A 23,769-nucleotide genomic window follows, 5' to 3' on the forward strand; every position below is an offset into this window, starting at 1 on the left:
CTGGTAGGTCCTTTCCAACCTTGTGATTCTATGATTGGTGGGAGGACAGGGTCCCCACGTGCTGCCCAGAAGTGCCCACACCACTCGCAGTGAGCTCAGCACCCAGCCCATGGAGCTGTGTTAATTACACATCCATCTGCTTTCCCTGTCCACATCATTTCCAGCCTTTGGAGCAGCTGAAAAGCACTTGAAAACCTCATATTTCAGAGAGTCGGGGATAGGAAAGGAAACAAAACAAGCCAGTGTGATTTATTGCAGGGAGGGAAAAAACCTGAAGGTTTCTATGCTCATCCTGGGGACCTGACTAATGATTTTAATGCCCGAGGTTGGCAATAGCAGGAACTGTTCCTAATAAAAGTTTGCTGGTAGAGCTGCAACCATTATTCCTTGACTAATATATCTTAACCTAGCTTCCCGAGAGGAATAGGCTGCAGTAGGAAAAGCATTCATTAGCTTGGCAGCAAAGGGCCAGGGTCACCATGCCCTGAGCCCCTCCTGGCACCGGGTTGGCACTGCCAGACCCACACCACTGAGTTGGGACCATGGGTGCTCAGAGCTCATCCAGCCCCAGGGCACCCTGAGTGACACAGGAGCTGATGCCTGCTGGTTTGGAAATTCAGTTTCATTCTGATTCCTACGTGTGTTTTAGCAAAGGGAAACCCAACAGCAGGAGCCACTGGCCATCCGAGAGTGTTGTTAGAAATTTGGGATGCAAGGTCTCAAACCGAACCCCAACATAGCACTGTCACAGAGGAACAGATCCTCCAGCAGGAGGCACAGGGGGGCATCCCCAAGAACATCACAAACCTCCTTCTGAGCACTAAAAAAGAATGCACGTTTATTGCTGAAGCAATCAGTGACAAATGCATCCCGAGCTCCTGCTCAGCGCTTTGGACTTTTCTCAGCACGGATGGAGACATCCGCATTGGAGAGCCACATGCAAAATTTCCCTTTTTCATTACACGGACAACAACTTTCCCAAAGACCAAATTCTCAAGGAATTTAACACTTTAGCTGCAGCATCACACGCCACTTCTGCAACCGTGACCTCTAATTCGCCCTAATTTCTCTAAATAAATATTTCTACACAGAGCTGCCTAACTGGTGTTGGCTTATGCAAGCATCTCAGTACCATGTAAGCCAATTTAATTTAAAGTGCCTTAAATATTACCAAGAACCTTGCAGTACGTTTAGGAAAGGAAAGATGATAATGTTGGTTCCAACGCTCCATCCTGACCGGATCTCCTCCCTCTTTCTTTCCAGAGCTGCCTGCATAGTGCATGGCTCACACGAGGATCAACAACAGTCCCTGCAAAGTAACATGGCCACGTCACTGCCCAGCCTCTCCTTGGCCACCAGTGCACACTGCTGGCTCTCGGTCCCCCTGTTGGCCACCATTGGCCTTCTTGGACACAGGGACACACGGCTGGCTCCTGTTCACCCTGTTGGCACCAGATTGACCCAGGTCCTTTCTCTGCAGAGCTCAGAGCTTGCCATGACTTGGGGCTCTTTGTGCAGCATCGCTCCGAAGGGCTGCAGGATGTTCCAATCCGGTGGCACATTCTGCCCCTGCAGCATGTCCTCAGCAGGACCCACGTGCCAGAAACAACCCCAGCAACCCAACTCACACCAATGCCTACAGGAGGGCAGAGCCACGTCCAACACTCACCAACAAGATCTGGAAGTCCACTCTTATCAGAGGAATTCTGAACACATCAGGCAGGGGTATCCCAACGGCTGCAGCAGCTGCGAGACAGACAGAGCCTCACCCAGTGTAGGGAGACACAGCCCCCAGTGCTGAGAGCTGGCTGTGGGAGCACAGCTGCAGCCTCAGCTTGGACACAGCAACCCCCCTGCCACATAGAAACCACCCCCTCTCCGCAACAAAAGTGCTCCAAATCAAGGGCTGCCCCAGGCTCCTTACCATTGAGAAGTGGCATGTAGGTCTCCACCAGCAGCTTAATGAGGTGTGGCTTCAGGTTGGAGATCTGAGGCAAAGATGGAACAGCACCATGAGCAGCAGTGCGGCAGCACAGCTCAGCTCAGCACATGGCCTTTTCTTTAATCAAAACTACTTTTCTTTCTGTTTGTATTTGGTGCCTCCTTTGGGAAGAGCTCTAGGGATAACATTTCAGCTGGAGCTCAGTGAGCTCAACCCAAGCAAGGGTGAATAAGCACAAACTTCAGGCTTTGCATTTGCATTATTAGAAAAGGCATAGCAATAATAATAATTAATAATAGTAATAAAAAGCAGCAAAAGCATTGCCACGGTGTGCAGAGCTGCAGCTGATAGCTCACACCCCTGGCACCATGCCCCCCACACCCCATGGGAAGGGCCCTCCTGATGGGGGACTTACATCACTGATGCCAATGTCAGATGACTGCAAGATGAGGGAAACTCTGCAGAAAAGAAAAGCCAATGGCACGTCAGTCAGTGGGTCAGCAGCAGGAGTTCAGCCCCCAGCCCAACACCCCCAGCGCTGCGTTACTCAGCCCATGGGCGAGGGACTCCCCCTCCTCTCCTGTGCCCAGGTAGCTTTTCACCTAAGAGAGGAATCAGCTTCTGTTTAGCTGAGAGCAGAGCTTCTAGAAAAAGCACCCAGCCCAAACATAAGGATCATGAGCTCGGGAGAATCTGCCAAAGTTCCCAATCTGTCACTGCAATCACACAGTTATCTCCATAGCTAAAACCTCTGCTTTATTTCCACTTTGAGTTTCTCTTTTCTGCTTCCTTTGAATCTTGTTATATCTTTGTCTATTGAATTAAAAGCCCTTTGATGCATTTCCATTGTCTGTAGCACTGCATATGGGCTGTGCCAATGTTGCTTCTAAATCTAACCCTTTGACAAGGTAAATGGCTTGAATTCCTCAGACCTCACGCTGTAAGAAATGCTTCCCAATCTTTAATCATACCTTGACTGGCACTAACGATAGCATTTTCCTTTGCTCCTTTATCACTCATGTCCAATATCAGGCACTTGGAAGTGCTGCCCAGGATCAAAGTCAAGCTGACACTGGTACAGTTTTTCAGACTGCCTCATCTCTCCTGGTTAGAAAGTGGACTCATATTTCCTTCCATGCTCCTAAAACTCTCCCACCACTGTGATGAGTATCACTCCTCCACTTTGTGCCACCATTCAGATATGGAATTCTCAGATTTGGGAAATCCGGGGGGCACATTTGAAAAATGCCCAGACAGCAGCTCCAGAGCCAACATTGCCTTAGAGAGGCTTCCAGCAGCCCGGAATGGGGCTGAACTCCCACACTGCACTCTGCTCCCATTGCTTCCAGCTTGCTCAGGTCATCCCAGTGGGATGCACTGCCCTTCCTGCCATGCTGTGTCACCACACCCCTGCACAATGAGCTTCAGCAGAGCCCCAGGCCAGGTACCACAGGGGAGGACAGGCTACCTGCCCAGGGAGAAGGCCAGCATCAGGCTGCCCCTGGAAATCGACAGGCGGACGTTCAGACTGAGGTCCTGCAAGCAGACAGTGAGCAGGTCAGCCCAGGCCACGGCCCCATCCCTGCTGGCAGCCCAGGCACCTCGTGTTCCACTTACTGCCTTCAGGAGCAGCAGGTTGATGATGGACCCATCCGGGTGCTTCACGAACACCTGGAGCAGGACCGACAGCTCAACGGTGGCTTTGTTGGGTTCCAAGAGAAGGATGGGGTTCCCCACAGACTCCACACGGATGCTCAGAGGACTGGCCGAAGGGCAGCTGGTGCACTGCAGGGATGGGGGACGTGAAGGTGGCTGCCTGCACTCAGCCCATGGACACACACAGCCCCACAGCTCTGTGGGGCTCCCCTGAGGTCATGCACACCTTGGACAAGCCCAGATTTATGCAAGTGCAGAGAACAAAACCAGACAGCAGAGAGAAGTAGAAGCACAAGGCTGCAGAGAACCAGAGATGGCTCAGGTGTTTGTCCAGGTGCGTTCTGTAGATGGCTTCGGACCCAGCAAGACTTACCCAACACTTACCCAGTCAAAGTCACTCACCCCAGTGGGATAAAGGGCTGTGATGGAATCTCTCAGCTGGTTGGCTCCAGAGAACTGCAGGGAAAGAAGTGCACAGCCCAGGTGGGCATCCTGCAGGTCCCAGCACCACCCACCCACTTCCCATGTCTGCTCCCAGCCGCTTGAGTCGCACTCCTGGGCCAGTCCCAAGCCTCCCCAGTGCAGAGCAGTGCCGCTCACTCATTCAGGTGAGAGCCACCAGCAGCAGGAAGGGCTGCTGATGTGCAACGTAGCACCGTGGCACTCACAGCTTCTGACGAGCAGGGGAAGGTGTATGGCTGGATCTGGAGCAGCAGGGCCAGCAGGGAGCTGAGGAAGCTCTGGCGCACACCGATGATCAGCAGCCTGTCCAGCAGCGGGGGCAAGGAAGAGGCATACGAGTCGTGGGGGATGATGCTGCCTCCCATCTGCTGCACCGTGCCCTGTGAGCAAACAGCAACGTGGTCCTGCACTGCACACAGAGCTGTTCCTTCCAGATTTAGTGTGTGAAAGGAGCTGATGGACACCTGTGTGTAACTGAAGCCCCTGATAACGAGCACGCTTTGCCCAAATCCCAGACCACTGCTCCATGTCACCCTACAGAGCATGGCTCCAACTGCAACAAACCTGTGCTAATGTCACCTATTTGCTAAGAAGACTGACTGTCTGTGGGAGCAAAGCCCAATCCTGATGACATCTGCACTAAAGAATGCACGGAGCACTGCTGCCCTGTCAGGTGGAGCACTCAGCCTTCTTTCAGCCCTTACTCCTCACCTGCCAGTTGCTTCTTGCTAGCTCTGTTTATTTAATTTCTCCTGTTTGAAATTACTGTTTGGTTTTTTTTGAGTCTTTTTCCTGTGAGGCAGCAGTAAAAAAATACATCCGTTGGCTTGGTTTAGCAGTCACCCATCACACAGAGTGCACAGCAAAAGCAAAATGCTGCACCACAGGCTCAGGCAGTGCAAGGGGGTGGCAACTGCTCATCCCATGCAGCCTGCAAACAACGTGGGCAGAATACAGCAAATTTGCTACTAAAGCAAAAGAGAGCACCCAATCACCTGGTGATGGGGTCGGATAGGGGCTGGCACGTTTAGCTGGCTGTCAGAACAGCTCATCAGCACAGCCCATCCGTTTGGTTGTGCTGAATGAAGCCTGGGGTGCACAGGGCACTGATATCCAGTGTTCACTTACATCTAAATCCATAATCAGGGAAGAACCAAAGGTGAATGGTGGGCCAGCCAGGTGGTAGTGAACCGTCCCCTTCGAGCCGACAGGGATCACCACTGCATGGGGAAAACAATGGTGATGGTCAGGGAACACACAGCTCCTCCCAGCCCCAGGTCCCAGCCAGAGGGAGCAGCACAAACAGAGCACCTGCATTTTGGGGGAGCTCTGTAAAATCGCTGCCACTCAGCATTGGCAAAACGTCCCCAAATGAAACTCTGTGGGTTATGAGCTGTGGATGTAGCTCAAAGATAGGAGCTGAAACCCGAGGCTGTGAGATGCTCTCATTCAGAGTCGATCTCTGCCCTTGGAGCTTTTAGGACCCCAAAGCACTGGGGTAGCAGCACGGGACCGTGTGCATCCCACCACCCAAACACAGCAAACATCTTCCACTGGGACGTACCATCCAGAGTGCTCAGGAGCTGGATGTTCACTATGTTGAAGACAATATCCATCACTGGACACAGCTGCAATAGAACACAACACAGGACAGCTCACATGTGCCCTGCATGGCTCTGGCAGCCCTGATGGCTCTGAGCTGCAGCATGAAGCCATAGGGCAGCCAGCAGGCACTGGGATGGGCTGGGGGTGGTGGAGGTGCCCTGGGCTGCTTGGGGACACCTCAGGCAAAGTGCACCAGCAGCAGCCAGGCTGCCCACCTTGCACCCTGCCACTGTGGGAGCAAAGCACAGGCATGCCACAGCTCACTGCAGCCATGCTGTGCTTTCTCCCCTGTATTTCAAAATAGCATTTTTGCTACGGGAGGAAGGCTGATTTCAGACTTACCAAACCAGGCAAAGTTGCTGTCAGGTGGCTGAGCACAATGTCATGCACTGACAGGGACAGCAAACTGGAAAAGAGGGAAAAAAACAAAAGAGAATGTATGAGAGCCAAAAACCAACAACTCCCCATCACTGCAGCAAAGCAGAAGACTTTCACTGTCCACACAGCCCCAGCCCCAGTTGTCCCACGAGCAGAAGGGCTGTGTGCCTCAAGGAGGAAGGATTGGGCTCATGGCTGCAGCACTCGGAGTGTGCAGACACCACTGTGGGCAAGGAAGTTTCTCGCAGTGCATCCTGAGCTTGGCCATCTCCCTCTGGCATCTAAATCAGTGCTGTACTTAAGGGGAGGTGTTGTTGCTGTGAATTCCATGTTAGTTACGGGAAACAAAATATTTACATGTGGAATAACGAGAGGAGAAATCTGCTGTGAAGCATTCCCTCACTGCTGCTAAATAGATCACTCTGGGTTATATGCTGCCTGCAGGCAGTGCAGAGACATTCAGCTTGAGAATCAATACATTTCTGAACTACTGAGCTCGAACACACAGCAGTGCTGCAATCTGCAGATGGTGTGGACTCGCCATGCAGCACTCTACTTACAGGAGATTCTCCCTGCAAACATATCTGAGGATCCACCATGAAATACCTGGGCATACACATACCCACCCCCTGCAGAGGGGACACTTGCATGGGATCACACAGCCCCACAGTGGTCAGACTGATGGATCAAATGCCCAATGCCTTTCTGCTACAGCAGCCAAAGGGCAAGACTGGAGAACAGAGCAAGGCACACCAGTGGGGCTGCTTTCCTGGCACCCCTCCCCCCCACCTTCAGGTTAGTATGTCTCAGATATCAGTTCATTAGCTAGGTCTAACAGAACTGCATTGGAATTGATGCTAAACCTTGTCATTCAGATCGTCAGCCCTCATCTTCCAGCAGCCAATTTTCCATTGAGAAACCACCACTGGCAGCAGGAAAGGAATCTCTTCCCTGGCTCTGCTGGCACAGGGCTGGCAGCCAGTCCAGATCATGGGATAAAGCACAGGGCAATGGAAAATATCAACCCACGAGCACTTACCCAGAGAGCAGCTTGATCTTTACAGCACCAAGAATGCAGAAGCAGTCATCAGCAATGACCTGGACTGCACCCGACTCGAAACTTGAGCATTTGATGTTTGTGGTAACGGTCACATCCACGGAGATAACAATTACCTCGGAGAGAAGGCCAAGCAAGCTGAAAGAGGCGAATGAGAGGCTGAGAGATGGAATCTGTTCCGCTCACCAGAGGTGCTCAGCAAAACCTCCATCATCAGCAATTTGTGGTGAAGGCCACAAGCCATTCTCTGCTACACGTGGGTTTATTATAGGTGAACCCACGCAGGACTCAAAGCACTGTGCTATGGGACACATGCAGACCTGACAGCATCCCGGAGCTCTGCACACTCACCAGTTACCACTGAGATCCAGGCGCACGGTGATGACCAACTGCATCCCAATCCCAGGCAGCAGCTCCATTGACAGTGTGGGCATCCGGGACCTCTCCAGGTGCAGCCTGCAAAAAGCAGCAAACAGCCATCACAAACCTACAGAACACCCCGAGGGCAAAGCACTGCCTGCAATGCCCAGCCCTGCTCACCCCGTGATGATGGTGGGGGAGTTCAGCAGACCCCCGTCACTCATGATGTTCGGCAGCACCAGGCCCTGCAGGTGCTTCTGGAGAAGCCCGTTCTGAATGATGGCATTGGACAGCGCTGCAAAACAGCTCCGTGTGAGCTCCCACCTCTCCCCAAACTCCTGTGTGAGCCATTTCCAACATCCATGTGGTCAAATAGCGGGGGGGTGATGTTTTATAATGCCTAATAACAAAGCTGCCCTCACTGGGCTCAGCAGGAGCACGGCACAGCTGCAGCCCACTGCTTGCTGCTTGCTTCCAGAGGGCATTAGTTTTGCTTTCCTTTGGTCTGCTTTTGGAACAGAAGCAACAAGAAGTAAGCCAGAGCACTGTGCACATGAAGGTGGCTGCTAAGCTTCACCGTGGCTGTTGGCAAAAAAATCAGCTGCTCTAACAGGGAAATGAAAACAAAGACAAAGAGGAGAGGAAAGGATCCAGAATCCTAAAGTTCTGCATGGCTGTTTGGAGCAGAATGCCACCCCTGTCCTGGAGACAGAAGGTCTCCCTCCCTGTGAACCCAGCAATGGTTCCTGCAGCCCCGAGGAAGCGTACAGCAATGACAGCAGCCAGGGGTTTTACCACATACCGGCCCCATGGGACCACCACCACTCCCATTACCTTGCTGCGTGGCCTTGGGACTGACGGCACAGGACAGGCCAGATAGAACCCCCTGGGTGGGAGAGAGCAGCCCACAGAAGATGACCATTCCAAAAAGCTTCAGCGGCTTCATCATCCTGCAGCAGGGGAAGCGGTGGCATGAGCAGTGCAAAAGGACAGGGATGGCACTGCAAGACTCTGCTCTGCTGTCACCTGCACTGGGAGATGCCGTCTCAGCCCGGCTCTGCACAGCACCCGGCTCCTGCCCGCTCTTCTGGCGCTGCAGCAGCAGCTCCAGCAGCTGCCCTTATATCAAATTTGCCACCACCTGGACACACCTTTTCGCATCCCAGCAGTGGGCACCTCCTGCATCTCTGCCAGCAACACCCAGCTGCCAGGCTGATGATTTATACAGCACCGTGTCACTGCTGCCTTTCCCAGCAGCAGCTTCCCTTCCCATCCTGGGGCACTCACCTGGGCACTGCTTTTTCCCCTCTCTGCCTTACAAAGGTGTCCAAAGTGGTGACCTGTGGGATCCCCATGCTGGAAGGAAACCATCTTTTGGGGGAGCTGCAGCACACAGGTCACACCGGGGGCTAATGGGGCTGTGGGGTGGGATGGGACCAGATCTCCTCACCCTGAGGAGCTGTGGGATTAACAGTGCTCATGGATGTTTCAAATGCAGCTTTGGAAAATGATTTTCTTCACCAAAATATTTAAAAAAAAAAAAAAATTTAAAAAAGCAACTTGGAGAAAGCTGATAAGCATCAGCTTTGTTAAGACTGACCTTCAGATGGATTTCTAATGCATCTGTAAAGAACAACTGTGAGAAACACAGCTGTACAGAAATGCACAAAGCCAGCAGCATCAGTGTGACACAGCAGTGCTGCGGGAGCAGATCCCAAAGGAGGGCTGAGGTTGGGCCCTGGCTGGGTGCCGTGGCACTTTCCATTGTGCAGGGCTGGGCAGATCCTATCTATCAGCGCTTTGCTCGGTGCTGTGCAGCAGAGCGAGGCTGCACGCAGCAGAACAAAGCTGAGCTGATAGCATCACTCTCAGGGAGCAGCTGGCAGGGGAACACACGCTGCTGCCCTTAGGGTTGTGTGCTCCCATCGCAGCTCGTGCCCTTTGGGACGGCAGCATCCAAGCTCCAGTGCCTCACACTGCAAGCAGGCAGTGTGCTTTGTGCCCCAGCACGGGTGTTCCTCCTCTCTGCATGGGTTTCTGCTGCTCAGTCCCACCCTTTGCTCCTCTCGCTCACCTGGATCTCAGTCTCCCCTCACAGCAATGCTTCAGGTGTCACAAGAAGGCTGAGCTCAGCTCTGCAGTGACAAGGGAATATATATTAAAATGAAGCATCGCAAGGAACTCAGGAAGAGATCGTCACAACACAAAGGCTGGAAAGCAGAAGGGCTGCTGAGAGAAACTGCACATGGATGCCCCAAGCAGCCCCGAGGCGCTTCGCAGAGCGGTGTTAAAGCAAACAAATGTACGTTATTCAACGTGATTAAATCTGCCATTTCTTATTCTCCAGCGTTAAGAACCGTAGGAGCTCAGGGAGAACCACACACGTGTCATAAAATAAATGAGTGAGCAACCTGAATGAAAATACGGAGAATTCTTCTGCCCCAGTTTGAATAACAGCACCAGGGTTTTATGGCTGTGATACGTGCTGGAGGTTTGCAGGCTGCGGGAGCACAACACTGCTTTATTGTTATGTGGTGAATAAAAAGAAAGAGTAACCTCAGCCCATAAAACTCCTTCAAAGGGGAAATAGAAACTCCGTATTAAGAATACATAAACTGAGCACTGTCTCTCGAGAGGAAAAAACTAAACCTGGTGGCACAAATTGTGCCCTCTGATAGCACTGCCCTGAGCAAACACTGCCTGCTGCTTGTGGGGTGGTGAGCAGCTGCTGAGGGCATGAATGGAACTGCTCTGCTCAAATGTCAATGGAAAGTGATTTCTCTGATGTCAACAAAACAAAGGAGCCAGCCAAAGAGAGCTGCAGAAAGGGAGGAAGCACTCGGGTATAGCAATGGAACGGCAAATGAACGGAGTGGGGCTGTTAGAGCAACATCTGGGGAAGAGAAAATACAGAGAACATACTAATGCAGGCTGCTGCCAGACCGACAGCTCCCAGCCCGGTTCCAGAACAGCCAAAGTGCAGCTGTACCTGCTGTAAGCCCCAGCTCTCCCCTCTCCTGGGGAGCACAGCACGGTGTGTGCAGCAGCTGCAGGTCTCCACCACTGTGATGGGCAGCAGCAATGCAGCCCAGGAGCCACCACCAAACATGCAGCAATGTTCTTCAGTGCTTTGCTCACTCTGCCTCATAGCCCTGCATAGCAGAGGGTTATTTCCCCATCCTGTTTATGGGATTGCTCAGATCGCAATGAAGGAATCATCCCAAAACTGGGCTCAGCAGCTCACTTCTAGCAGCAAGATCCCATCAAACAGGACATGGAAACTCCCGGAGATAAGAGCAGAGCCGCAGGCACTGAGCCCTGCAGTCAGGACCAGGCTCCATCCCAGGCCCACCAAACCCCCAGCCGTGCTCACACCTCTCAGCAGGGCTGAGCACCCATAGCAGCACTGAGCCTCGGGGAGACCCAGGCTCATGCTGACCTGGGGCACACATTGCTCTCTGCTGGCTGTGCCATGCTTGCAGCACAGCATGAACAGACGTCAGAAGCGTCCCTCCGTGCGGCTGTGTCTGATCACTCACCTGTGCAGTTTCCTACATATGGAACTCAGGATGTAGAAACAATCTCAGGAAGGATGAGCAGATAGCACTGAGGGAGAAGATGAGTTCAAGGGACAGCAGTGCTGGCTTCTGGGTGCACAGCAGAGCACACAGCACAAACACTACAAGGATAAACAACAAATCAGCATCACCAGGAATTCTATAGACAGGAAACCATCTTTTCCCAGCTTAGTGAAGTACAATGAATGTTATCAAACCAAAGGGTACAGACCTTGTTACCAAGTGCTGCACATGGACACAGGCAGAGCAGTCCTGCATTCAGACCCAGCGCTGTGTGTTACACAAGCAGCATTCGCTGCCTTTCCCCCATCACTTCCAGTCACCCGCACTGTGAACTCTGTGGACACTTCAATTCCTCCTCACTCTTCATTCTTCCAATTTGTTGGTGTTTTCTTTGTTTTGTTTCTCTGCTTTCCTTCCAGCCTGGAAAATAGATTTCTGTCCATTGCATTGTCTCAGGAAGCATCGGCACCGCAGTGCCAACAGAGACCTCTTAAATAAAGACAGCTATTTCCATTTGACTGAAAGAGAGCAGCACAGACACCAAGTCATGTTTCTGTCTTGCCTCAGGTTCGGGGAAGCTTCATTTACAGAAGCAAACACGATATTGAGTGAATTTGTCCTCGATGTTCTCTATCAATCTCAAGGAAGAATTAGCAGCAGCCTTATATTACACACATATGTCTTCTGTAAGCAAAGATTTCAGCCTTCCATCTCGCTCAGCTTTTAATGAAGACAGGACACAGCATCTCTGGACACATCCTCAGCACAGCATACAGAATTAGCACCATGCTTTGTGCAGACATCCCTCTGGGGGTAAATCACAGCCCTGCCACTAGTGATATAAATAAATGCCCATTTCTAAGGGAGCCCCAGTGCTCACCACACAAAGTGCCGAGGCGGGATTCGAACCGGCGGCCGGCGGGCAGAACAGCGGGCTCATCCCTCCAGCCCTATGGGGTTGTACCAGGCCTGGTGCTGCTCGATGGGGCAGGCAGTGAACTCAAAAGCTATTCTGCAGCCTGGCGCCATCAGGCACAGTCCTGCTTACCCCGTCAGAGCCAGCACCAAACAGGAATGGGCTGGGAATGCTGTGCAGAAAATTATTTTAGGAGAGCATTCCTAAACCAACTCACAGTGGGGTTGGATTGATTCCTGTGCACAAAAACGCAATATAGACAAAAAAGGAGATCGTTTAATTCCCTCTTAACTGTGAAAAGCAATTTGGTGCAGTGTGTGACACATTGCAGAGCACCGAGCATCACCCTGGAAAACAAATATAGCACACGGGAGCCAACCACACACCAGGCCCTGGTATGCCACACTGCTGAGAGAAGTTAAAATAAAACTGAAAAAATAATAAAACCAAATTGGTTCAAGGCCAATTTCACTCTCTCACTCGCACAGCAGCAGCAAGACGTGGGGAATGCCAGAGCAGCACGGTCTGATCCTCCAGCAACAGCCACCAGCAGTCCTGCTGCATCCCAGCACAGCTGCCCTGAACCCAGCAGCATCCCAGCACGGGGCATCACTCAGCTGCACGGCGGCGAAAGGTCCTCAAGCAGCCATTCACAGCCTCCACAACAAAGTGCAGGGTCCTTCAAGGCACCACAGGTCCCTCACGGCGATTTCCTCTCCTGCCTGCAGATGCTCAGACCATAAGTAATCAGCGCACAGTTTTGCCGCTGCTGCTGTTTTATTGCCCAAGGCGCCCACTCGCTGCTCTGCCTCTGAGATAAGGGCAGGCAGGCGGGCTTCAGAGGGTTGGGGCACTTTGAGCGGCATCTCCTCAACATCAAAGTCCCGGCTGGATTTTTTTTAGTGAGACTTTAGAACCCAAGCGAAGGATTTTTTCATGTGCTTCACATCAAGTGGCATCAAAGCAGCCGCCGTCCGCAGGGAGCTGCTGTGCGACACAGAGACCAGCAGCACCAGCACAGCACCGAACTGAGCAGCCCCACCAGCAGCACTGTGTGTGGGAGGGGAGAGCTCGGGAGGCTTACTTGGAGCAGTCTGAATCCAAAACCCAACTCCTCATTTGCTGCAGCATTACTGAAACAGAAACGCAGCCCTGAGATTCCCTGAGTCGGCGCGGCGCAGCTCGGAAGAAATACTCTCATTGAATGCTGGCACTTTGCAGCCCTCACACATTGCACCAGGGTCAGCTCTAACAGTTTGAGAGCTCCTCTCCCTGGGCTCTGCTCTTGCTGCAAACACTTCTTTCTTTTCCAGCAGAAATGGAAGGCTATTGCAGGGAGCACGCTTAATGTGACCGCAGCCACCAGCAGCACTGCGCTGGACGCAGAGCATCAGGCTCAGGATCTGATAAGAACAGGGATTGTAATTCGTTTCCTCCCACTGCTCATCCCAGTGCCCACAAGGGGCTTGGGCACTGAAGGACCCCACACAACACAGCAGCACGGCAGCTCCGTGCTCCCACAGCGTGGTAACGCCTTCAAACCCACCCAGCTCTCACTTTTTTCAGCCCAACCACTGTGCAAGGAGGAGATGGGACATTCTGAAGCCTCTTTTTCTAAGGAAAAAAAGCAGAGCCCTGATCAGACGTTGGCTCCTTGTTCAGAAAACAGTGCAGCTTTCCCCATTGCTTTCCCTCCCCTTTAGGCTGAAGGGACAGCACTGTGTCAGACCAGCAGCACCACGGCCCGCTGCTGAACACGGTGCCAATGACATTTCTGCGAGGCACTGAGTCTAGTGTCAAACATTTAGGACAGATTTCCTAAGCTGTTTTGCTTGGGTGAAAGCAGCTGTAAGCCAGGAGCTGGGCAGAAGCAAGATTCCTGCCTGGCACACAGCTGAAAACCACACAAGGATGAACCAAACCCAGCAGCCATCCTGGTCACCATCAGCAGCACTCAGCCCCTCATTCAGTGCCGAGCTGCTGTGGGATTTGTGACAGAACTGCCTGGAATTGTCAGGGCTTCCATCAGTAACAAAGCAGGGAACTCCCCCCGTATCACAGCACAAACTGCAGTTATTCCTTCCACAAAGCTTTGATTCCTAAAACCTCCCTTCCATCCCTGCCTGATGTCACAACACCCATCTCCTTCTCACAGGGGAATTGTGCTGTGCTATTACAAGCAGCCCTGAGGTGAATTAACAGCAGCCTGTAACAACGTTCCACTACAGCAACTTTATCCCCACCAAACTGAGGAACTGAGCAGTGTTTTATATCTGATGCATTTTGGCTCGGCGGAGAGCGGCAGCTGCTCCCTGTATGATTTATGGATGTATTCTATACAGCCAAAGCCAGGCACAAAATCCCCTGTTTGTGGCAACCCCATATAGAGATGGGGAGAGAAATTCACATTCTGGACGATGGCAGCAGTGGGCACAAACCATTTGATTGGCTTTTTTTTTTTTCCCCTCCCCATATCCACGATGGAGATGCAAGAAGCTGTATAACAAACCCTATAAATATTGATGCTCAACAGCTGGCAGCGATGATAGGAGGCACACAGCAGCCTTTGTTACACAAATGCAGAAGCAAATCAGTTCAGCCCTAAGCCAAGGGAACCTCAGGGGTTCCAAGACCCCCATACACCACTATGGGGAGGCGAGGGGCAATGCTCTGCTCTGGATGGGGCCATCCCACCCCAGTGCCCCCCAGCACAGCGGATGGGAGTGGGCAGATAAGCAGAGGCAGAAGTAAAGCACTGGGAAAGAAATCACATCAGCAGAACACCTCCAGCAAACAGGATTGCAGCATAAGCGGCTCAAGCAGGGATTTGGGGGCGGGAGGAAATGTGTTTTCACATGGATGGTTCAAATATGGGAAATGCTGCCAAAGGGCATCTCCAAAGCCAAGGCATTAATTAGGTTCCAAAGCAGGCTGAGCATTCCCAGGGGCACACAGGGAGCAGATTCTATTGCCTGCTGACACAAACACACTACCTGTGAATTTTCCAACAGAACAGATAGAGCTGCAACCAGACCTTCAACTCAAAGGAAACTTTGCTTCTGCCTCTTCCCCAGACCTTCGTAAGCTCTCTCTCTTTCCAGCAAGAAACACCCCTCACTTCCCCATCGCTATTCATTCACGTCACCACTTTTTGGTGGTGCCCACATGGATGAACAGCTGCTTCCAAGGACGAAGCACAGGAGGAGTAAAATCCCACTGCAGAACCCGACCAGCTGCAGCCGCTCCCGTGGCTCCCACATCCCACTGGCTTCGGGTTTTTGTTGCCCTCTTTTTGTAGGTGGTTGAATTTAAAAATAAAAATAAAAAATCAAGGTTAAAATAAGCTTTGTTACCTGTGTACACAAACCACGTTCTTCAGCAGGGCTGCTCCAAAAGTAATGCCTCCTATTTTAAGCTGTTGGCCCACAGTGGCAGCTGGCAGCGGATGTTTGGTGCTATGGCAGCAGAGGTTGAACCTTTCCACCAACATCAACATGCTGCTGTTTTCTTGTCGTGTGATGGATGGCAGCACAGGGGCAGTCTGACAGAATGCTGTCTGACACGGTAGTGAGGATGCAGCAAAGGTGTGATATGAAATCCCTCCATGCAGAAAAAATGACTCCCATTGCCATTCGTTGACACCTGGAAAAAGCTGATGGACACCAAAGAGTGGCGGTGAGCAAAGTGAGGTGGGGAGGTGGCGCAGTTCAGCAGTGGGTCAGGTCTGCTGGTGCAGAGTTTGATGGGAGCAGAATGCAGATTGCCTGCAAAAATGCATAGCTAATAGTGTGGCAATGTTCAGTGAATCATAGAATGGCACAGAATGGATCTCAAAGATCATCTAATTCCAAGCCTCCTGTCACAGGGTGGTTATTGTGGAAAAACAGCGTTTTGCAGCTGGCAACGTGCATTACCAAATTGCACCCTGTGCCACACACAGCTCAGTGTGTGATCTATGGGGGAGATGGCATCGCTGCCAAGTGGGGGTGAGGGGCTGTGCTGCAAGGCTCTGCCTCCAGGAATTGCCATCTGTGGCACTGCTGGTTCAATGGAAGTGGGCTGGGAGGGAGGCTTAGGCAACGTTCCTCTGTGGGAGCCCTGTCCCTCATGGAACATCAGTGAAGCCCTATGGAAAAACATAGCTTTCAATGCTCACAAAGCAAAGCGCTCACAAAGGCTTTTCCTCCCGCCAATTCGAGTCCCTCTGTGCAGAACCTCAAAGCAAACAAACCTGGGCTGCCAGCGGGGCACCCGTTTCACAACTGCATTCCTCTCCTTGGCTAAAAATAAAGAGATTTGTCCCATGCTCAGCCCTTAGCTAACATTGGGGCAATAAAGGCGCACCTGGCCTCGTAGGAGCGTTGCACAAGCAGGTGATGGGCCAGAAGCGACAGCCAAGCCATTAACAGGTGAGGAATGCAAGAAACAAGCATCATAGGACCTGGCTTCTGCCCTCCTGGCAAAAGACTCCCTTTGTGAGATTATAGTCCTGCGCCATTCAAGAGAAAGAAGCAAAGAAACGGGGGTAAAAGAGAGCGTATTTCAGCTGTAAAGGATTTATCCATCCCATTTACATGTGAATCAATTACCCAGGCAAAGCTCAAACGGTGCCAATAGGATTTAGGTGACCGAACACACCTCGCATTCAAGTCCTCTAATCCGTATCTGCAATTCCTGATAGCTTCGCGAGGTGCAGCTCTGCAAGAGTGGATGCAGTCCTCCTCCCCCTTCAAACCATCGGACTTTTAGAACAAAGAATGACGCCGAGGAGCCCATCTGGGCCGCTCCGGTCGGGCAGCAGCAGCTCCTCCCGCACACCGGGTTGTGCGCCGTGCAGCGCAGCGCCACGACAACGCTCCCGTATTGCAAACAAAGCGCAGATCCTCTCCTCCACTCCATGTCTTCACTGGTATGAAACGTCTGCTTGGCGAAGAAGAGAAGGGGCGATGGAGCTGTGAACCCCAGCAGCAGCAATAGGCAGCCCCAGAGGTTGGGGGATGGTCACAGAGACGGGTTATTTTTGGAAAGAGGACCAACAGGAGGAAAGAATACGGTTAAACAAGCAAGTGTTCTTCCTAGGCCTGGAACCCACAGCACGTTGCAAGGCTGAGTTTGTTGCTGTTGGTTTTGCTTCGCAGCATTTGTCACCAATGGCAGAAGAAAATTCCATTTTGCATTGCATGAACCCCGTGCAGTTTAAGGAACCTTTCAAAACTCACACATCAGGAGGAGGGGCGAAGAAAAACCAGAAAGGCTCAGAGCATGCATGTAACTGATTTCCTTTTGAGACCCAATGCTGGGCTGCCCAGAGCCCTCCCACCCCTGCCTGGCTCTGAATCTACGTGATTAGAGATGCAACTGCTTCAGCAAAGAGCAGACACTTAAATTGTTTCGGGGGGGGTGGAAGAACAAAGAAACCCAAACAAACTGAACAGAACCACGCTCACACTGCTTGCTCCTGGCTTCTGCGCTTTGGGTTTTGGCTAAAAAGGCCTCAGGGAAGGGAGCATCCCTGCGGATGAGGAATTGATTTCATTTAATGCTGCTTCCAGAGCAAAAGCTCTCGAGGGTTCTGGGAGAAGTTTGATCTGAAAGGCAGAAATGGCTCTGTAAGAAAATCGACAGAATGCATTGCTGAAGTTCTGCCCCACGCTGCGTGGCAGGGAGGAGATTTCTGCTGGGTGAGCTTTGCCCACCATCGCTGCTCCAGCAGGAGCCCACAGTGCTGCAGGGGTGCAAGGTGCTCTGGGTTCCATGTGAACCCCCTGGGAGAGGATCCTCCACTGGCTCCAGCAGAGCCATTTGCTGCCAGAGGCCCAAAACCAGAGAGAAGCACACATTGACTGCAGGGGAGAGCTGCTCATTGCACTGACCTCAATGAACGAGCGATGCTGATGAGAGCAGCAGCACCGTTCCCCACAAACTCTGGCAGTGTTGGCAGCTGCTGGGCAGCCCTGCAGCCCCTCTGCCATCCCCTCCAGACCAGAGCATAGGAGCCAACAACTCTAAGACAGCTCAGAATCCACAGAGAAAAGATCTGATGAACTCCTTCCTGTCCCTGGGGCGGTCTCAGCTCACCCCAGAGGTATTTCAGTGCAGTAATTACACACTCTGGGTGTGTGGGCACAGATATAATTTTCCCTTTCTCAAACACAATTACAGCTGCACAGAGACAGGAGGAGGTTTACGGACAAAGCACCGGTGGAATCGATATATCAGATCGGATGGGAGAGTGTGATTTCAGCTGCTGCTGAACTGCATTAAGCCCCCTAAATTAACTTAATTAGGTGTCAAAACAAGCCTGCTTGGTTGGTGTTGAGGAGATATGTTTTAAGAAAGGCTCAGTGCAGCTCGCAGCAGCGGGCACAACACCCACAAAGCTGCGTGACCCACACATGGCTGCAGGCACCAACTGCCTCTCCATGGGTTTTCTCCTGGCACAACGATGCCAGCGATCAGCAAACCAAACAAAGCAGAACTGAAAGAAGTGAGAACAGGGAGACACCATGGGAGGAAGGCTAACCTCTACTTGCTGAAGTTCCCTTCAGCTCCTCCCAGATGCATCGGAGGCAGACGCCGAAGCCCAGTGGAAAGCAAAGCAGCAGCAGCGCTGCACACACAGGGCACTGTTCAGACGGGGTGGATGAGGTCCCCCGCCGGGTTTCCCTGCCATCAGCCTGGCTCAGAGCTTGCACAAAACCTTTTTGTTCCTTTTGCACGCTTCTCATGGATCCCTCCTGGCTCCTCCATGGGCGGTGAGTCACGTCCTGTGAAAGCCTCCATTGATGCTCCCGGCTGTCCTTACGTCACAGGGCACTGAATGCTGTCTGCTGGCTCCAACAATAAGCACCAGGAGCACAGCAGCATCAGCTGCCACAGGCACTGGGAGCCGTCACATCACAGCTGTGGTTGGGGAGACCTTAAAGATCACCCAAAGGATGCTCTGCCGAGGGCACAGCCAGCACCCACAGCCCTGGGGTCACATCAGGCATGCACCAGTACTTTCCAGCAAGAAAATCCAGAGCTCTTCCTTACGCAGCTGTGCAAACAAGAACAAACTCATTGCTAGCTCGCAGCAGAAGCAGAAGGCGATAGCAATCAGAGACAGCATGATAACCGAGTTTAGGAGATCTCTAAACTGAAACTGGAGGCTCTGTGACCATGCTAAAGGAGAAACAATGCATTAAGGGCACCTGCAGTGCTGTGATAGTAACGAGGAAGTCATTAGATCTCAGCAGATATTGAAATACTTCATCAGTGCTCATCTCCCCGCCAGGATCACCCATCTCCCACCAACACTGCTTGCCCCGGAAGGCGATGCATGCGCAGAAGTTGCCGTGCTGTAACAAACAGCACAGACAGAGCCGTCCATCAGCACATTCCTACCAACAGACAAAGCGCTCCGTCACGCGCAGGGTGGCAAAATTGTGTGAACACACAACTAAAGTCAGGCAGAGGAAAAAAAAAAAGCAGGGCAGCAGGAAAATCCCAACTGCATGATGCTGCTGAGTTGTTGTGAAGGTGGCAGGCGAGCTCTGAAATTCAGTTTGTAGGGCCTCCTGCTCAGCAGCTCCTACAGAACCATTGCAGTTCCCTGCTGCCATCAGCGCAGAGCAGCTGATTAAGACACGAATCTCTGCGCTGCTAACGAAGCAGCATCAGAAATAACAGCCATGATAAGCGTGCATCGTCTCAACCACAGAAAAAGAAAACACCTTCATGGCACTTTGCCTACAGCAGCCGTCTCCAGGGAGCCATTAAAACAGACGATGCCTCTCTCTCAAAGCAATCGCTGGTGGGATGTGAGCAGAGGTGGACGGCTATGCGTGGAGATGACTGTGGGTCCCCTGCAGCACAGCACGGAGCTCAGCAGTGGCTGTGGAGGGCAGATGTGTGTGAAAGGGTCAGCGAGGAGGAGGAGAGGGCTATGAGCAGAGGGGGTCCCGAGGCAAAAGTGAGAGAAAATCAGGGATAACGGAAAAAAAAGCAGAGGAAAAAGAGGCAAAGGGAGAAACGAACGAAAGCTGCCTGTATGGGGGAATATTTGGGGAGCGGGACAGAAGTGGCAAAAGCCGCTTGGAGGGCGAAGAGCGAGCGGCAAAACGAAACGGGATCACCGCGCAGGGACGGCGCCGCCCGTGTGAATCGCGGCCCAACAGCGCCCCCTGGTGGCGCTCCGCTCCGGAACCGCGCGGCCCGAGGAGGGACTGCCTCGGAACCCTTGTTCCGAAAGTAATGCCTCCTGCTTGTTTCCACGGAAACTACAAAGAGCACGGCGATGCTTTTCGATAGAGCAGATTCTCAGCCACATGACACCGTTCTTTTACGGTCACCACCATGAGCTGTGCCTTTTAGGCAGCGATGAAGAGCTTGCAAACCATTCCACTCTGCAGCGCATCACCTACCACCTCACTGTGCTCCGTCAGCATTCACCAAACATCAGTGAATGTCAGCAGGTGTCTTTTTTTCTGCATGGAGGCGTTCAGTGTAACACCTTTGCTCCATCCTCACTTCCACCTCAGATGCCATTCCGCAGACTGCCCCTCTGCTGCCATCCATCTGCCATCCCTCTGCCATGGCAACAACGTGGAATTGAGTATTCGGATACACAGAAAGTACAGCCTCTACTTCCACATCCCACCAACATCCGCCTCTGACATCATGGGGCAACACCATAAAATAGGAGGCATTACTTTTGGAGCGCTTTGGAGAAAGGGAAAAGCAAGCACGTGGAACCTTAGGAGGGGAAAAGTGGGGAGAAAACAAATGAGACAGGAAGGAGAAGCATACAAAAACAGCCATGGGAGTGATGGTAAGAAAAGGAAAAGACAAATTCAAATGGTGGGAATGAAACTTGTGTAATACGTACAGGAAAAGGCACAGAAACAGGACTGAAAGCCAAACTGAGCAATGGAGGGAGGTGAGACCAAGGAGGATGCCCAGTTCGTGCAGGCAGCAAGGAGCCCTCGAGCATCCTAGGGGTGAGCACAGCACAGCCATCAGCTCTGAGCTCCCCTGACCCACAGCCTGCCCCAGCCAGGGGATGCCCCCAGATGTAATAGGAGCTGATCCTGCACCCCTTCATTCTCCTCCTGCAGGAGCTTTCAAAAGCTTCATTTACTCGCAGCACAGCGCAAACAAAACTGAGCCTCTTCCACATTTTCTCTCTAATTCGCATTTCCCACAGCCCAAAAAAGTTTGGTAGGGGTGGGTTTTACCTGGAGGGAAGGCAACGTTAAGATGCCAGCAGCATCACCCGGTACCATTGTGCAACAGATACATTACAGAACAGAGGCTGAGACCTGTCTTACTGGAGTTCCCCTGTGTTATTTCATGGCCAAGCAAGCATCGCTGCTCCCTTATCAGTTGCTGAGCAGGAGGCAACAAGCTTGAGCTCAGGAATGAGCTTTATCTGGTGGCACCAGTTCCCCAGGAGCATCTGGAAGAGAAGAAAGATTTCACCTCATGGCACCAGGGTTTGAGCCTCCATGTTTCACAGCAAATGCTCTGCTTGTAGGGGAATAGATGGGACGTCCACCTAGCCCAGCATGCTGCTTCACAAAAAAGAAAGAGCCCATTAGAATATAGAAAGTGGATTTAAATACTGAGAACGAGTAGAAACAGGAGGGACTAAGGGAGTATTAATATTTATATTATGCTAGTGGCTTACAAGCAATAAAAATACTGCACTGCCTTACAGGAAAGGCTCCGAGGCCATCACTGCTGAGCACACAGCTCCTGAGGGGTGCCTCAGCCAGGCTGTGCATGGCACAAACACCCAGAGAAGGCACTGCATGAAGACCTCAAGGACAGTAATGCACTGATGGTGCTCAGTGCTGCACCCACAGCGTCGCCTCCAGGAGCAGAGCATTGGTTTGCAGCTCAGGGGATGCACCTGGCTCTGTGAGCAGTGCTTTTCCTGCAGGACCTCTCCCAGCAGGTCCCAGGTTCACACTGTACGTCAGTCGTTCCACCCCATCTCCTGTGACTCCACCTGCATCCCATAATCCAAGGCCACAGCATCTCTGTCCCCTCTGGGCAGGCAAAAGATCCCACTGATGTCCAGGAATTCCATGCCAAGAGAAAACCAAGAAGCACAAGAGAACCTATGAAGAGAGTAAGCCTGAAGCTCCCCGATTACACTGCGGTCTGACTGCAGCTCTCCAGCACCCAGCCCTCATTCATTACCTTATGCTTGGTTTAGGAAAGCTGGCTTGAAAGGCTGCCCCTATGAATACACGAGGTTCAGCCCAATCAGTTTGAGTCCTTTCCCCCTGTGAATGTGCCATAACTCCCCCTCTCCAAATTCACCACAGCCTTCTCCAGGTGAGAGCCACCTCCATTCTTCAATCTTCCTGATCGAGCCGTTCCATCTGCATTAACACAGAGCCATGAAGGAGAACAGCCACACCAACCCAAATCCCAAAAAAGAACCCACTTAAAGGAGGCATTTATCAGCACATTTTATAAGGGACACCGTTCCAAAATTAGGAAGTGCTTCATTAAGCCAATGCCAGCCAGGAGGATGCCCTCATCCTTCACCAGAGGACAGTGACATTACCTGAGCTATGAAACATCGCAGTCAGCAGCAGGAACACACCAAAGTCCTTATCATTAATCTTATCTGTAACTTTTATCCGTTGCCATGCAGAACTATTTGCATCCAAACCTGCAAAACCAAGCGCTGCAAAAGCAATGCCCAGCAACGGGCTGCTCACACGTGCCAGATGGAAAGCAGCAGGCATGCATGCAGTGATTTTGCACTCGGAACCCCTGTGCAACTTTGAAGTCGTGCTGTGAATGCCCTTTGCTAAGCAAAGCTTCACCGAGGCAGTTGGAATGGAGCTGCAGGTTGCAGCCACTGCTCTGCTGTTACACCTTGAGCCTGAGTGTCGTTGCTGTGGCACATGAAGTGTCTGAAGGTGCATCTCCAAGACACAGACACCCAAAGCAGTGAGCACACATACCAAAGCATCTGTCCCTGCTGTAGCTGTTGCACTTTGCCCATCCAAATCCAGGCCTTGAGAACTTCACCTGACAGTCACCATTCTTCAGACACGGAGAGCAGCTCAGCCTGTTCTGCACGCTGGGATGCTCTTATCCTGGCCCTGTAGACTTGAACGAGGTCCTGGAAGATGAAACTGTATTCTCTATATTATGCATTTGTATAAATAAATGCAATTATAAGTGTACATACATGAAGACCACGGTTCAGCAAGCCAGTCAGCTGTGCTGAGGGAAGAGCTGATCTTAGAGAAATCAGCCCTTGTGCCACCAAAGCTGAAACTGCCTTCAACTCTGATCTCAGAAAACACCAAAGCTGAAGTTGAACTTTGTTCCTTTCTTCTCTATTACAGAGGAAAGACAAACATTTGCATGGGGTTGGACTCTATGAAGTTCCCTCCCAACCCCTACAATGCTGTGATTGGAAGACAGAGGTTGTCTTAATGAGGATGTAAGTACACCCATCCTCCCAGATCTTAGGCCAGCTATGTGCTTTCCCCTTCCCAACTTTCATTATGAGATAAACCTCATCTAACAGCCAAGCACGAAGATTTCTGGTCCAACCTTTACCAAGCAGCCTCTATCCTTGGTTTTATGTTCTGCACATTGGAGTTATCCCAGCAGTGCTATAAGCCCACGCTATTATTCCTCGTGCTGGTACACAAATGAAGAAAGATGGTCACCAGATTTGTCTCATATCTCAAGCAGCCCCACAAAATACCGATATGATACAACATCAGCAAGTTTTTGGCCTTTATTTGAAGGCTTTCAACAGTTACAGTAAGAATTGTCATTGCAAACCAGGAAT

General features: G+C 51.7%; 1 protein-coding gene across 3 annotated transcripts; it reads right to left on the bottom strand.

Annotated features, from left to right (window-relative positions):
• Positions 1–93: 93 nt before the first annotated feature.
• Positions 94–23,446, bottom strand: LOC128081069 (BPI fold-containing family B member 4-like). Of its 3 annotated transcripts, XM_052683974.1 has the most exons (21): positions 22,925–23,446; positions 22,269–22,330; positions 21,260–21,396; positions 15,311–15,609; positions 11,250–11,461; positions 11,000–11,139; positions 8,295–9,595; positions 7,641–7,755; positions 7,452–7,556; positions 7,083–7,238; positions 6,008–6,071; positions 5,625–5,688; positions 5,189–5,280; positions 4,267–4,440; positions 4,001–4,054; positions 3,560–3,727; positions 3,411–3,478; positions 2,358–2,400; positions 1,925–1,988; positions 1,670–1,746; positions 94–1,309 (listed from the first exon to the last, which is right to left on the bottom strand). In XM_052683974.1, exons 7-21 carry the CDS (start codon positions 8,407–8,409, stop codon positions 1,286–1,288), a joined length of 1,383 nt encoding a protein of 460 aa, XP_052539934.1. In that variant the 5' UTR covers positions 8,410–9,595; positions 11,000–11,139; positions 11,250–11,461; positions 15,311–15,609; positions 21,260–21,396; positions 22,269–22,330; positions 22,925–23,446; the 3' UTR covers positions 94–1,285. The 3 variants fall into 3 exon arrangements, with proteins under 3 accessions (XP_052539934.1, XP_052539933.1, XP_052539935.1); XM_052683973.1 differs by lacking the exon at positions 15,311–15,609; XM_052683975.1 differs by lacking the exons at positions 15,311–15,609; positions 21,260–21,396; positions 22,269–22,330; positions 22,925–23,446 and having other exon boundaries at positions 11,250–15,180.
• Positions 23,447–23,769: the final 323 nt, after the last annotated feature.

The sequence above is a fragment of the Tympanuchus pallidicinctus genome, unplaced genomic scaffold, assembly GCF_026119805.1.
Source record: "Tympanuchus pallidicinctus isolate F22 unplaced genomic scaffold, pur_lepc_1.0 scaffold20, whole genome shotgun sequence".
NCBI lineage: Eukaryota > Metazoa > Chordata > Aves > Galliformes > Phasianidae > Tympanuchus > Tympanuchus pallidicinctus.